The 15184-nt window shown below is 49.3% G+C and overlaps 2 protein-coding genes and 1 long non-coding RNA gene across 6 annotated transcripts in view; 2 read left to right on the top strand and 1 right to left on the bottom strand.

The window, feature by feature from the left end:
• The window catches only part of LPAR5 (lysophosphatidic acid receptor 5), a 12790-nt gene extending 1065 nt beyond the window's left edge, over positions 1-11725 (bottom strand). The window contains exons 1-4 of one of the 4 annotated variants that reach the window (XM_086882710.1): positions 11615-11725; positions 11249-11378; positions 9794-10020; positions 1-4462 (exon numbers count right to left, since the gene is read on the bottom strand). The exon at positions 1-4462 is cut by the window's left edge and continues 1065 nt beyond it. In XM_086882710.1, the coding sequence (XP_086738836.1) occupies positions 3020-4159 (1140 nt within the window). In that variant the 5' untranslated portion in view covers positions 4160-4462; positions 9794-10020; positions 11249-11378; positions 11615-11725 and the 3' untranslated portion in view covers positions 1-3019. Of the gene's footprint in view, positions 4463-4975; positions 5342-9793; positions 10021-11248; positions 11403-11614 lie in introns of those variants that run through there. The other 3 variants (XM_023940068.2, XM_023940085.2, XM_023940077.2) reach the window with 3 other exon arrangements.
• LOC111938379 (uncharacterized) lies at positions 5433-10227 on the top strand. The gene is made up of 4 exons (XR_002868962.2): positions 5433-5741; positions 6309-6522; positions 7038-7239; positions 9498-10227. It is a non-coding gene; the product is annotated as an uncharacterized LOC111938379 (long non-coding RNA).
• Positions 11726-12722: 997 nt separating the features above from the next.
• On the top strand, positions 12723-15007 carry LOC111943823 (protein Wnt-4a-like). The gene is made up of 6 exons (XM_086883796.1): positions 12723-12796; positions 13129-13231; positions 13313-13346; positions 13855-13986; positions 14143-14285; positions 14927-15007. The coding sequence occupies exons 1-6, from the start codon at positions 12723-12725 to the stop codon at positions 15005-15007; spliced, it is 567 nt and encodes a 188-aa protein (XP_086739922.1).
• Positions 15008-15184: the final 177 nt, after the last annotated feature.

Below are 15184 nucleotides of genomic sequence, written 5' to 3'. Positions count from 1 at the left end.
GTGGAATATTTATGAAATGTTCCAGGTAAAAATAGTTCCACTTTTTTTCAGGAATGAAGCTACAAGAAAAGATCATGTTTTCTGATATGCTTTTTGAGAAGTTGTGTGTTGTGGAGGATACTGTAACTTCAGCAGAGGAACAGCCTCTTCCGAAGGAGTGGCATCTGCCAGCTGACATTTCATTCATACTTGGCAAACTTGCCAAGAGAAGACAGAGTCAGACTCTGCTCATAGTGGCCCTGAGAAAGCACAACAGCCATGACTTGCAACAATCCTGGTGAGCACTAGGAAAAGCCTCTCCCCAGGGCATGTTTCAGCACTGGTGTGGGTACCTCAGGAAGCTGAGGAATCTCCATCCTTGGAGGTGCACAGAATCCACCTGGACAAGGCTCTGAGCCACCTGAACTGCCTTGGGGTCCCAAGTACATCCTCTCTGCTCCTTTGGGGCTTTGGCTGTACAAGCTTGGGGACAGGTCAGAGGCAGTGGAGCTGAGGGCAGCCTCTTCCCTCTGATAACTTTGGGGAAAGTTTCCAGAAAGCTCTGCTGGAGCCTCAGCCAGGACTGACCCCTTGCCCCAGGAGATGCTTTTAGGCTGGTGCTCTTGCCCTTGGCTCCTGTCTGAGGAGTCTGGCCTGTGTCTGATGGTGCAATCTATGGATCTAGACCTGTGGATAGGCTTCCTGGCTTGACCCAAGACCTACCTTGTCATGATGGACTTGTCAGCCAGTCTCTGGACTGTGGCTCACCCTGGTTCCTGCTGTCAGACCTGATCCTGATGCTGACTTGACTTCTTACTTTGACCTTGGACCTGCCTCATCACCACAAGCTTGTCTGATGATCCGGATTCTTGGCTGAACCTGGCTATCTGCCTGTACCTGCCTTTGTCCCCTTGCTTAGATGCTTTCCCTTGCTGGCTAAGCCTCTTCCTCTGCCTGCCTTGTTACCTGCCTGGATCTCAGCTCTTGTGTTCCTTTAGGGAGCTGCCAGCCCTCACTGCCCCCAGCAACCTGCTGTGAGCAGGCAGTCTCAGAGGTCCCTTCTCACATGAATCTTTCTGTGTGCTTGTAACAGCACTCTTGCCAAGTTATAAGGAAACAAAAATCTAACTCCTCTGGGCAGGGAAGAAAACATAGCTGTGAAGGTATTGTGTTGATGCTTAGGTGCATGGTGCATTAGATCAGGGAAAGGAGAAAGGACCAGAGGGACAGGGACAAGGAAAGGGGACTAGGAAGGAGGAAGGTGGTGGAAGGTTTGTAAATAGACAGCAGTAATATCACTCCGATAGCCCATAATTCCCAGGACAAAAGGGTAACACAAGAGATGCACACCGCTCTGTTTCCTCTCCAGCTACACCATGTCACAAAGGATTCATGGCAGTCCTGAGTTTTTAAAATAGAAATATCTGCTGCCCTACAACCCCTCTTCCACCACTCTCCCTGCGTCTCTTGGGCACCACTAAATGTTCTTCATCTGCAAATGGATTTCAAGGCTGCTCTGCTGGTGATGCATGGGCTGAGCAAGGGGACAGAGCTGGCTCACATGCACTCGCTAGGGCATATGTCTCACAGGCAGCCTGTGACACAAGGATGTCTCTGTGGAGAGGCTCATCATCTTCTATAGGTCTTCTTGAAGACCTGCTTCTGCAGTCATCTCTAATAAACGAGAGGGTCTTCAAGGGGGACTGGAAAAATGGGTTTAAAACCCGATATCTCCTAGCACAAACCTGTGATGTATTACAATGCATTTATTCCCACAGCAGCCATGAGGTAGGAACTTGAAACCAGATTTATTGCTTATTGAGAAGTCTAAAAACTATAAACCCTAGCACTTTGGGCTGCATTTCTTGTCACTTTCCCTGACCTTTCCTTTAACATTAAAAAAACCAAAACCAAACCACTGTAATGGATCCACTCCAGAATAGCCCGAGACCTTCTGGAAGCCACAAAAAGAGGCTGTTTTGCAGTGCAATTGGAAATGCAACCCTTGGCCATCAGCAGGAATGAAAAACTGTGGCTTCTAGCACTGCCTGTGTACAGCTGGATCTTGCTTCTGGGGAGATTTATAGGGCTTTCACATACAGTGCAGCCTGAAAAAGCATGTACAAACAGTGCAAGCAAATACATTTCACCACAGCCTCATTCTGTGACATCATTTCTTTTCAACAGTGAAAATCACTCAGACCTGAAATTAATCATCCTATACAGGGGCCAGCAACAAGAGAGTGCAAAGCACTAACGTCAGCATGAGCTTCTGACACGATGACAATTTTGGTATCCTCTCTTTTTTTCTGGGACCATTTGGAATGTAGTTTTTAAAGTATGCTAGTGCTTCCCAAGCCATTTTGCCTTAGGTAAATGTATAGCCATTGTGCCAAGCGTGTGTGTGTGTGTGTGTGTGTGTGTACAGCTGCACATTTGACATGCCTCCTGAAGATTGTTTTGCTAAGGTCAGTGATTTTCTATGCAATTAGGAACCTATTTTCTGCAAGATTACTGAAAACTCAGCTATTCTCCTTGACCTCAACAAAGCTTGCTAAATGCTTCAGTTCTTTTGGAAAATTAAGATACTCATTTAGGTGTCCTGAGCTGGACCTATGACTCAAATTGAAACATCTGCTCAAAGGTTTTCCTCAGCCACTGCTAGTAAATTCACTTTGTCAGCAGTGAGTACCATATCTGTGACCTGATGATCCCCAGAACTGCCTCAGGCTACAGGGCAGCCAGGAGCTACTCAGACAGGATGGACTTGCTATAAGAATTCATTCTGGCTGGACCTAGACACACTAACTTTGTTTCAAATCCTTGTTCCCCACTGTGTTTCCTGTACCAAAAGAGTCAGGTATGACCATGTCACGAAGATACCTCTGTTTATTCAAAACAACCTTTCATCCTTCAGCTCTGCATCATCACCTTCACCCACAGACAGTCTGCTGTGCTCCCTCAAACATGTTTTCTGTATCCCACAGGCTTGCTGTGGTTATTGCATGGGTGACTCTGCAATGGTGTGGCTTTCCCGGGCTTAAATTTCCGAGTCCTCAATAGGGCCGTTCAGAAATACTGCAGTAGGAAGTGGCGGTGAGCATTCATTGGGACGGATAAAGTTTTCAGGTGGGAACAGTTTTACTTTAGACGCAACGTGGTCTCGGGTTGACTTACTCTCCACAATCTGATGCTTAAGCGTTCCCATCTCTGAGTCCCAGGCTTGTCCCCTCCGCAATTTCTTGAAGGTGTTCCGGAAACCCTCAGTGCTAAAGTAGTAGATCAAGGGGTCCAGTGTGCAGTTCATGCTGGCCAACATCATGGTTATAATTAACGCTTGGCGCACAGAGGCCTGTGTTTCCTCCTCAACCTTCATCACCCGGGCCTTTATCATCCCATAAACCGCCAGGGTAGTGTTGTAGGGCACAAAGCAGATGATGAAGATGACCAGATTGACCAAGAGGAGACGGACAGTCTTCTGCTGTCGCAGGGTCTTCGTCTGGCTGGGCTGGCAGAGCTCCCGAAAGATCCGGATTGAGCAGTATGTCACAGAGCTGAGAGGAAGGAGAAACCCCAAGATTTCAGCCAGGATTACCAGGGGGAAGAGGTTATTCTGCCACATGTTGTCGCTAAAGCTTTCAAAGCACAGATAAATGGTCTGGTTTTTTACTTTACAGTGGTTTTGCTTGTGGACTATGGCTGTGGGGATTGAGCCCATGAAGATCACAACCCAGACGATGAAGCAGAGGAGCTTGGCCACCTTGGGGCGCCGCAGATGCCGCCAGCGAAGCGGGTGAACAATGGCAACGTAGCGATCCAGGTTGATGCACATCAGGAAGAGGCAGCTACCGTACATGTTGATCTGGAAGACTGAGCCAGAGACCTGGCACAGGATGCTACCAAAGGGCCAGTGGTGGTTGGAATAGTAGTAGAGTCGCAGGGGCAGAGGAAGTGTGAAGCTGAGGTCGCTTATGGCCAGGTTCAACATGTAGATCATCACTACAGACTTCAGGCGCAGGTATCGGATGAATATCCACAGGGCTACCACATTGAGTATCAAACCTGTGATGAATATCAGGGTGTAGCCAGGCATGAGGAGGTGGTGGTTGAAGGTGTAATCCTTGCATGTCTGAGATGTATTGGACGTATTGGATGTATTGGATGCTGACATGCCCAGCATGGATCAGGGGATGGTCTCGCTGAGGTGGCTGAGCCTGTTGGTGGGATGAGGAGACACAAAGAAGAGCACTGAGGGATGTTGTTCCCCTCTGAGAAGCCACGGGCAGGTCATTCCTGTCATCTGCAGCTGGGAGGTAGATGGGCAATATCTCTCTTGGCTGGCACTGCTTTGGATTGCGGCTCTGTGGTCATCTGGAAGGGATGATAATGTGGAGTCTGCTTCTGCCCCTAGCTCAGCAGTTCTTTCCAGTGGTTATGAGGTGATAAGGTGATGGAGGATCATTGCCAGCTGTCAGTACAATTCCTGGTCAGAGTGGGAGATCAAAACAGAAGAGTTTAAGTTAGAGGAGGAAATCTCTGGAAATGTTAAAATCCCACCATGGTGGCGTCTGCAGCAAGAGCTCACAAAGAAACCAAAAGATGGGGGAAAATGGACACTATAAAAGTGAGTAATTACGTGGCAGAAGAAGACAGAGCACAGAGAAGGTGGTTGTTGTACAGAATCATTTATCACCCAGCCCCAGAAAATGAACTTTGCTTTGATCACTGCTGAGAGTACATGAATACAAGAAAGGGACACCACAAGCACACAGGGTAAGTAGTTGAGGCAGCTCCAGACAAAGAGAAAGAAAAAGAAGAGAGCAGAATTTTGAAGGAAAAATGCTGAGTGGAAGGAACTGAAAATAAAGGTGGCATAATATTGTTTTATATCAGAGAAAAAGGACTTTGTACATCCATTTCAGATAAAAAAATTGCAGTACAGTTAGACTCGACTCCACCCAAGCTCCTTTTCTTACGTAAAACAACACGCACAAACCTCAGTTCCAGGCACTTTGAGTTCCTTATGTTTCTTACATTCATACAGTTCCTTTGTTGTCCTTACTTGCATGGGACCAGTGGTGCTTATTTGGATCGTATGTCCTCATTCTGCTGCTTATAACACCCTAAAGCTTGAAGCAGCCCATGTCCCAGGAATGCAGAGCAGCACAGGGGAGCACAGTAAAAAAGGAAGTGCCATGGGACTCCCTCGTAAGAGTCCATGTAGACTGTGATTTATTTCAAAAGGAAAGTAGAATTTTCTGTCTAGAGAATATTTTACATGAGGTTGATATTACTCAGCAGCCTGACAGGTAGGTCAAGCACATCAGACCTTCTGCATGGCATTGTGTGGCAACACACAGATCCAGAGGGAATCTGATGCAGACAGAAGAGTGTGCTGACCTCACAGAGAGGAAGAGAACCATTCTGGCAACAGCATGTTGCCAGACAATTGCCAGACATTTCCAACAATGGAAGTGGAAACCTAATACAAGAGTGTAGGCAGCTACCAACTTGCCCATCCTTTTGTGTTGTTGTGCAGGTCCATCACCAAAACAGGTTTCTTAGAGAAACTTCTACTGGTTTATCAAACTATATCTGAGTGGATTCTACCCTTCCTGGTGGATGAATACTTTGCATGAAGTCTCGTGCAAGTTTGGAATATAAGATGACAAGGCAAAAGTGCAAGAATGTTGTTGGTGTCAAGTGAAATGTTTCATGCTTCAAGAGATCTCAAGGAGAAGCACTGCCAATGATCAAAGGAGGTGATTGTCCTGCTCTGCTCTGCAGTGGTGCAGCCTCAGCTTGAGTTCTGTGTGCAGTTTTGGGCAATATAAAAAAGACATTGAGCTATTAGAGAGTGTGCAAAGGAGAGCCATGAGGATGGTGAAGGACCTTGATGGGAAACTGTGTGAGAAGCAGCTGAGGTCACTTGGTCTGTTCTGCCTGGAGAAGAGGAGACTGAGGGGAGACCTCACTGCAGTCTGAAACTTCCTCGAGAGGGGAAGAGTATGGGCAGGCACTGATCTCTTCTCTGTGGTGAGATCCATGTCAGGATCCCAGGGAATGTCCTGAAGTTGTGTCGGGGAGGTTTAGGTTGGATCTTAGAAGGTTCTTCACCCAGAGGGTGGTTGGGCACTGGAACAGGCTCCCCAGGGCAGTGGTCACAGCACCAAGCCTGACAGAGCTCAAGAAGTGTTTGGACAACGGTCTCAGTCACAGGGTGTGATTCTTGGGATATCCTGTGCAATGCCAGGAGCTAGACTTGCTGATCCTTGATGATCCTGATAGGTCCTTTCCAACTCAGTATATTCTGTGATCTATAATTCTAGGAGAATATGTCAACTTTTGTTAGAGCCCAAACCCTGCAATGAACTGCAGACTGAACAGAGTGGTCAGACCTTTATCTTGATGGAAGCAAAGTTATTGAGACTGTGACTTAGTGAGTGACCATGACCTGCTGTAACACATGTACTCAGACCAGCCAGATGTCAGGTGAAAAGGACTAATCTCTACAGACAACGTGTTTTTTCAAGTCTTCCAGAGGTATTAACAGATCTAGAGAATATAATATGTAAGCACAGTCCATGCTGTGTCAGGCTTTCTACCACTAATATTCCATCTCAAATTGTGGATGGTGAAGGGATTGTGTTAAGAACAGTACAATCATGTAGTTACACTGCCTCAAGCTGTCTTCCTGCTTCCAGCATAAACAGCTCAGGAATTTCTTGAGCCATAAGTGACCTAGTTGTATTCAGTAGTCCTCAGGGAACTTTTATTTCATTGGGTTTTTTTCAGTAATTTTTTGAGTTGATGTAAAATTTACCACCTACATTATCCAGTGCCAGGAGTGCCAAGGAGTTCCACAGCTTACTTGTGCCCCAGGTGAAGAATCATTTCCATATACCCATCTCTGATTCATCATCTGCTAGATTCAGTTCTTAGCTTTAGTGCTGGAAGAGACAGGGCAAAACCCATCCCTTTTCACCCTCATTTCATGGCTGATAATACTATAAACGTCTACCATACTCCCACTCAGCAACTTTTTTTTTTTTTTTCAGGCTAAAGGGTCCTTGTCTTCATGGTTTTTCCTTGCAGAGAAGCTATTCTGTACTTTTGATCATCTTTGTTGCCCTTCTCAGCACCTTTCTGCTTCTGCTACAGCCTTTGTGAGCCCTGTGCTGGGGTGCTGAAAACACACAGTGCTGATGATGTGGATGCACTGAGCTGCGTAGGTGTAGATCTCATTTGCAAGTGGTAATGGTCAGTTCAGTTTGCTTTTTCCCATCACTTCACTAGATAAAGTCTCAGCTGTTAGTTTAAGTCCAGTCACTCACACTTCTCTTAATCTCTGCAGTTCTTCGCAGCCAAACCTCATCTTTTTAAACTTGAATAATTTTATGTCTCCAACAGATTTGTTATTTTATTATTCATCCCTCATGAATAAGTCAAACAGTCCAAGCCACAGCACAGGTGTCTGACAACTCCAGTGAGAAAAACAACCATCTACCTTCACTCTCTGTCCATTCTTTTAGGCACTTTTTATCCAAATAGGAACATTTTCTTTAATTTTCTTTTAAAGTGCCATTGGTGAGACTAGCTTTGAAAGCCTTCTGGAAATCCACATGGGCCACTGTTCACATGCTTATTTAGCCCTTTAAGGAAGAACTGTGGGAACAGCATTCCTTTGTAAAAGCCACGATGACTTTTCCCCAGTAATTAGATGTGACCACATGCCATTTGATTTTTTCCTTTATTATAGCTTCTGCTAATTTGTTCAGCCAAACCATCAGGCTCCCTAGTCTGAAACCCCCCAAGAGCTTTTTCTTAAATTGAGTCTGTCTTTAAGAGCTGTTTTAAGCAAAGGTTTCTATAGCACTATTAGTCAGGTCTTCCACCCTTCAGTTATTTCAGTGTGGTTTTGGACACTGTTTAGTTCATCTTGCTGCTCTGTGGTTGATCCTACTACAGTTTTGACCAGAGACAGTCCTTTTATGAACTTCCCATAATGTGAGTTTCTGCTGTGGAAATCTCCCAGGCTTTTGTGACATGAATACCAGTGAAAGAATCCATTTTTTTTGCCCACCATCACATTTTCTTTCTTTTCTGAGGGGTCTTTCCTTACACACTCTAACCTTTCAGCCTTCAAGATGGAACAGCACAGTTCTAAACTGGCAGCAAAGATCACTGAGAGCAGAAAATAGATTGGGGTTTTTGAGGGGATTTTTTTTTGTGGGTAGATGGAAACACAGAAGAAAGAGTCTGCTGGGTGCTGGTATGGAAAAGCCATACTAAGCTGATTGTCTCAGACTTACCACAACAGACACTGTGACAAAGACTTGAAATGAGATGTATGCAGACACAGTCATTGGAAAGATGAAGTCGTGGGTGTGGAAAGTTTCTCCAGTGAGCTTTGGAGGTCCTGCTTTGACTGTCCCTCTCTAAAAAGGAAATCTATGGGTAGGTAAAGCAGGCTGGCAGCAGGGAGACCGATTATCCTTGCTGGTTAATGTCTGAGAGTCAAGAGGCATGTTCCTTGTGGCTGCCTCTGAAAGAATCCCAAGTACTCATTGCTCTGCACGAAAGCTGCCAAGAGATCCCAAGCCACCAGTGGGCTGTGTAAGGAGGCAGTGGTACCACAGCTGAATAATCCTCCTCCTCACAACAAGATCCTCTTTTTAAATCCTGAAGAAACTCTCTGTTTGGTGACTGACCTTATATGTCCCAGGAGGTGGAGGAAGCATTTTTTTCTCTCTTCAATTTGAGACCCTGAATACCATCAACTGTGAATACCAAGACTGTGACTTGCAAAATCCATGGGATTTTGACATTTTTCTTTTGGAGGGTGAAAAGCCCTAAATGTACTTGCATACAGGGTACAGGACATGCAGGCATGCCCTGAGTTGGGATGTGTGCCTGGCACCTTGCTGCCTGGTCCTGGGAATCCTCTCTCTCCTGGCACTGTCTTACTAGCAGTCACTGCCTCCAAGCACTACAAAAATGATGAAGAATCTGAGTATGGGGCTGAGAAATGAAGTGGAAAAAGAAAGCTGGAAAAATACTGATGAGCATGCTGCAGGGACAGTGTTTCACTGTGACAGTGGATTGTCACTAAAAACCACGAGGAGTTTTGGGACTACTGTAAGAATGCAGAGAGCAAATGTATTATTGAGGTGCAGAACTTAAAACACAAACTGCATAAGCTCGCTTACTTAATCTGAAATCAAAGAGGAAACAACAAAAATGTGTCAAACCTCAGAAAATGCACCTGACTTTACTCTAGAAATTGGAGATATATTTTTTTAATAATTATGGGTGCTTTTTGCCTGTTGTTGGTGACATTAAATCCCACTTTTATCTTTTTTTCTACACAAGAAATTAGATTTTTGTGTTGATTAGGATCTTGAAGACATTCAAGGCTTATGATAGCTTGTTTTTAGGGAGAGACACATGATATATAAGCTGAGACCTCTGTATTTAACTCCTGAGGTTTGATCACACTGCTATTGCCTCCTCCCTAGAGATGCCACCCCTCCTCATCTCCTGAGAATCCCGTGGAAGAGGGCTCCCATGGTGGGCACCTTGGCAAGTAAGCTCTGCAGGCTGCCTGTGCTTTCAGTATCACAGGATCCCAAAGGAAGCCCCAGTTTGAATAAAGCCAGAGATGTGCCTTGCACCTCCTTGTCCACGGGGCAGCTGAGGAGGGGCAGATGTCCCCCAGGGCCCCGTGGTCAGGCCTGGCAGCACGTGCACAGCAGCTCACGGGTGCCCAGCGTGCCAGACCATCCGGCTCTCCAGATGTTCCCTCCTGCCTTACCTCGCTGCTGGAGAAGAGCCAAGCGTGGATGCCGGCTTGCTGCTCCCTGAGTGCTCCCACTGCAGAGGTCTCGATCCCGGCACCAAAGCAGCTTGGATCAGAACAGAACCGGGCGGGCTCTTCATCCAAATCACAGCTGTCCCCTACCGCGCTACGGCTGATTCTACATCTGGCATGCTGCAGTTTGACTCTTCTCCTTTCTCACTTCCTGATGCACTTCTGCCTGGCTACAAAGCATGAACTTTGTTATCAAAAGCTGATAAGCTAAACCACATCCTACAACAGCAAATGCAATCATGAAAGAAGCAGTACCCAGGTGTCCTTGCAACTGAGGAGACCTGCCCTGGGTCATAGTGCCAAATACGTGCTTGTCTTGCTAACTCAGCCACCCCCAGGACTGACAGAGAGAAAATAAAACATCTCTCTCCCCAAAATATTGCTAAACAGGAGGTAGAAGTGAAATACAGGAAGTGAGAGCAAAGTTGATTTAATTGCTAGCCCGCACAAAGACTTGGAGTCCTGTCACTCCCCTGGGCTAGGGTGCTTTGGGATCGAACTCCTTCCCAGGGGTCCAGCTGTGCACTGCTGGCATGTGGCAGGGTCCCAAAAAGAACCAGGCTGGGAAGAAGTGTCATTATCTGTGGCAAGCAAAGACATGTTTGCCACGAACCTCTGTCCCTCTTCAAGGCTACAGGAGGCACAGTGCTATGGGAGTACAAGGGCTGATTTACCGGGACATCTGTGACCTGGCACTGCCACGTGTAGCTGGGAAGGGACCTTGTGCAGAGCCCATCTGGCACTCTATTGCTTCGAGTCCTATTTCTGCTTTGCCAGTCTCAGCACATCTGGAAGAAGACACGAGTCGTGGCGACACTTCTAATCCCACTGCCACCCTGCCCCACGAACAGCTGCCTTGGGAAGTTGCTGTGGGCTCCCTTTCTCTGCAGCCCTTGTCTGCTGGTGCTTGATTTTCTCACCCCCTGCCTCCCTTGTTCTGCTGTTACTGACTCCTCATTCAGGGAATGACACACCATTGGATATATGTTCTGGCTGCCCATAAATCCTTGGAGGGCACAATAGCACCCAAACCACTGAGTTCACCCTGCTTCTTTTCAGTGCCTCCCTTTTTTAACCAGACCCCTTTCCTCGCTTGCTAGTTGCTGGGATCTTTGTTCTCACGGCTTTTTGTGTCTCTTCAGTTCCCGTCAAGGCGTTGCTACTGATAAAAGCTTGCAGATATGCCACGGGGGGTGTCCTTTGCCTAAGGAGTGTCTGACACATTCTGTGGGAACTTCCCCCTCCCCTGCAGCCTTCACCCCTCACACACATGAGCACACACACACCTGGCTGAGCCCGGCAGTCCTGCCTTTTCCATGTGTGAGAAGACAAGGACACAGCGGCACCCAGCCCAGCCCATGAGCCCCACAGCATCCTCACCCAGCCAAGTTCACTCACCCCCTCGGGTCTCGGTGCAGCAGCCCACGAGTTGTGTCCCCTCACCGGGTGGGCTCACACGTCTGCCCCTCGCTGTCTCTTGGAGGCTCAGCTCGTGGGGAAGAGCAGCTCAAGCCCCAGCGTTTCCTCACTGCTGTTGGAGTGAGCAGCAGGTAAGACCAGATTACTGGGGTGTGTGTTGGAGGCTACACCCTGATGCTGCAGATCCCAACATGCCTGCCACCCCGCAGTGCTGGCTCCAGAAAGCAGGAGCAAGGACCCAACAGGAGGAGGGATGCAGGGAGCTGGGAAGGCAAGGAGAGAGGTGAAAGAGAGAGGCTGCCCAGGTCTGAAAGGATGACTGATAAACCATAGTGCTCTTCAGACCTCTTTGTGCAGCAGAGTGTGGGAGAGCAGAGCAAAGGGGTGAATCCCTTCATGGAAGAAGCACAGCAGGGCCAGAACAGCCCTGCTTCATTTTCTGAATGATTCAGACAGGAAAAGCAGAAACCTGTGGCTGCGGAGGTGTTTTACCTTCCAAGTCACTGGCAAGAGCTGGCACTTCCCAGGCTGGCTGTGGGAATGGCAGTCTTTTGTCCCGGGACGTTTCAGCTCCCTGGTCACACTTTCCTGGCTCACATTTTCCTGGGCTCCCAGGGGCTCTTAGGAAAGGGGTACCCAATGAGAAGGGGGGCAGCCACCCCATTGTGCCTCCTAGGAGAAGGGCAAGGACTGATCTTGGGGAAGGACAGTTCATAGGGAAGAAAATGAGGGAGGGGAAGGGAGACCTGCCAGGGAAAGAGTTAAGAGTCAGGGAGCAGCTGGGCTGCGTCTGTTTGCTGTAGCTATGTGGGCTGCAGGGTAGAAAAGAAGAATCTCCAGCCTGGAGGAGGCAGATGAGGGAGTGTCTTGAAGAACAGTGGATGTGGGTGAGGGAGGCAGCAGGTCTTCTTCTCTCTGCTGAGGAGCTGTCGCTGCAGGGAAGCTCTCTCCCCAAAGGGCTTGGTGACACACAGGTGACGAGCTGGTAGATCTGGCAACAGCTGCGTGGTGCTGCTGCGATCTTGTGCGGAAGGCTGTGTCTGCTGCTGAGCGCGTCTTGGGCTGCCTCCTGCTGAAGAAGTGACTGGACTGTGGAGGAAGACAACCCCATCATCTGCTGGCAGGATGGCACAGGCCACGGGTGTGACACAGATGCTGTCCCCATCCATGTGAGCTCTCTGTGACAGATGCCAGCCCCAGAGCCCTAGCTCAGAGCTCTCCCACCGTGCTGCCCGAGCTGTAGCACTGGTGTGGACGACCTCACAGGGGCAACCCAGCAGGGTTCTGCAGGCTACAGGGTCTCCAATGCTGGCAGGCACCACACATGGACAGCCCACGGTCACTGCAGTGCTGGAGCTGCTGTGAAAGGCGCTGTTGGGCAGAGGCCGTGGGAAGCGACAGGAGGGGATTCAGGCGGCTGCTGTGCGGGGGCTGGAGGTGGTGAAGTTTTGCCATGGACAGGATGGAGCTGGTGTGGCTGCAGGTGATGCTGATCCACGTGCAGCATGTTGCTGCCGTGACCTGGCTGTAAGTATGCTTTGTGCTTGTGTTGTCTGGGTTGGAAAGCCACCTGGGGAGATGCTGTCTCCAAATAAAACAGGGTGAGAACAGGGTGGAAGGAGGAATCTGGGCAACCAAAAAGCAGAAGGGGCATCTCTGGGATGGAGGGAGAGGGATGGTAAGGCTGAAGAGGTGCAGACCAGAATGGGCAGCAAGAATGTCTGATTCACAGACAACATGGCCACAGCCCTTTCCATGCCCCATTTCTGCTTTAAGATATGGCTAGAGAAGGTTAGTCCTGCAGAGGTGAGGCCCTGGCTCTAGCCCATCTGCAGCTGAACCTCTCCCCTGCCCCACAGGTCCCTGGCCAAGCAGATTTCCCTGCAGGCAGCCCTCCGGGACCCCAGGGGCTGTGATGGCCTGATGGGGCAGGTGGAAGAGCAGGTGGAAGCCATGGAGGCGGTGAAGTGAGGTGTGGAGCTGGCTGCCCTCGAGTGCCAGCACCAGCTCCACTCTCGCCACTGGAACTGCTCCACCCTGCAGGGGCTGCAGGTCTTGGGCAAAGCCACCATCCAAGGTCAGCGAGGGAGGGGTGGCGCAGACAAGCTTGGCATGGTGTCCCTCCAGCATGCCTACTGTGCCCTTGGCACATCAGCCTAGTGTGCCAGAATTGCACTGCACCCATCCCCAGAGTGGCCAGTCATTTTTTCCCCATGCTAACAAGTCTGTCAGCACAGAGCAAACTGAACCAAACGCTCTCACAAATATTAGCATTCTGGAGAAACTCCTTCCTTTTTGGCCAGATTTGACATTTTGGTCCCATCGGACCATCCTGGGTACCACCTCTGCAGACTGGTAGATTTTCTCCCTGACCCTGCCACCCACCCTGCCACAGAGCCACGTCACTTACTGACTCCCTGCACACCCTGGTGAACACCATGACATGTATTTCTCCCGAGCAGTCTCCATCAGAAGGCATGAAGTCTCCATCCTTCCTGCGTGCAGTGACAGCCTCTTTTCCCACCCTGTGCCCCATAAGTGCCTTTGCCCTCTGCAGCTTGGTGCCATCTCTTGTCCCGCTGCAGGCACGCAGCAGTTGGCTTTCATCCATGCCATCTCCGCTGCCAGCTTTGCTTCTGCTGTCACCTGTGCCTGCAGCCATGGGGAGCTGCACAAGTGTGGCTGTGACCACAAGATCCAAGGAGTCAGCCCTGAAGGTGGAAGAAGAAAGGGGCAGCAGGGAGAAGGTGGCAGAGGGGAAGGTCCTTGGGGGAGACAGACCTGAAAAGGAGACACTTTCATTCTCCACAGATCTTTGGGAGATCTTCTCAGGGATTCTCTTTCCTTGTTTCAAGGCTGCTTTCCCTCTGCAGGTTTCCAGTGGTCAGGCTGCTCTGATAACCTGTTTTATGGGATTGACTTCTCTCAGGCCTTCGTGGACAGCCCTGAGAGGAGCCGTGGTGTCTCCTCCAGCCAAATGCTCATCAACCTGCACAGCAATGAGGCAGGGAGGAAGGTAAGGGCAGGAGCAAGGGCTGGGAGCAAACCTGGCTGCAGGGGCTTCTCCCTGTCTTGGCAGAGCTCAGTCCAGCCCCCACACCCCAACAGGGCAGCCCCATGCTCCCAGAGGAGTCTGCATCCTGCTGCCTTTCCTGGCCCAGCACTGTGCTGATTACCCTGAGCTGGCTCCTGCCTGCGTGGAGGGGGGTCCCAGCCTCCCCTCCACTCTTCTGTGCAGTCTCCTTTTCCTCACACCCCACCTATCATTTAGGAAATAATTCACTCTATTCTGCTCTGAAGGGCTTCCCTGCCCCTCCAGCACCTCTTCAATAAAGAAAGACAGCTGCAGGGGCTGCAGTCAGATCTGGGCTGTTGTGGTTTGAGTTATTTTTTCAGATGGAGGGTTGGAGGACACAAGCCAAATAAACCACTAAAGTTGAGAAAAAACCCCAGCTGCAGTGAAAGGCAAAGTGCACACAAAACCTTCTTGCTCCCATGCTGTGTTTGGAGCCTGGAGAGTCCCTGTCTCTGGTCCCTCCCCCGACTCTGGACACAACTCTGGAAATGCCTTCTCCAGTGCTCAGCTGTTCCTTTGGCTGGAGAAATGTTTCCAAGAGGAGTTCCAGCAGCTGCCACAGTGAGGCTCTCCTCATTCAGGCTGACCTCAGTGCCAGGGAATGTGATGGAACAAATTATCCTAAATGCAATCCCACAGCACAACCAGGGAATCGGCCCTAGCCAGGGTGGGTTCAGAAAAGGCAGGTCCTGCTTGACCAGCCTGGTCTCCCTTTATGACCAGGTGACCTGCCTAAGCATGAGGGAAATGCTGTGCATGTTATGGGCTGGACTCAATAAAGCCTTTGACACCACTTCCCACAGCATTCTCCTGGAGAAGCTGGCAGCCCATGGCCCGAG

Source organism: Cyanistes caeruleus, chromosome 3, assembly GCF_971803275.1.
Source record: "Cyanistes caeruleus chromosome 3, bCyaCae1.hap1.1, whole genome shotgun sequence".
Lineage (NCBI taxonomy): Eukaryota > Metazoa > Chordata > Aves > Passeriformes > Paridae > Cyanistes > Cyanistes caeruleus.
Note: the sequence above shows the minus strand (reverse complement) of the source record. Positions and strands in the feature narration are given on the sequence as shown.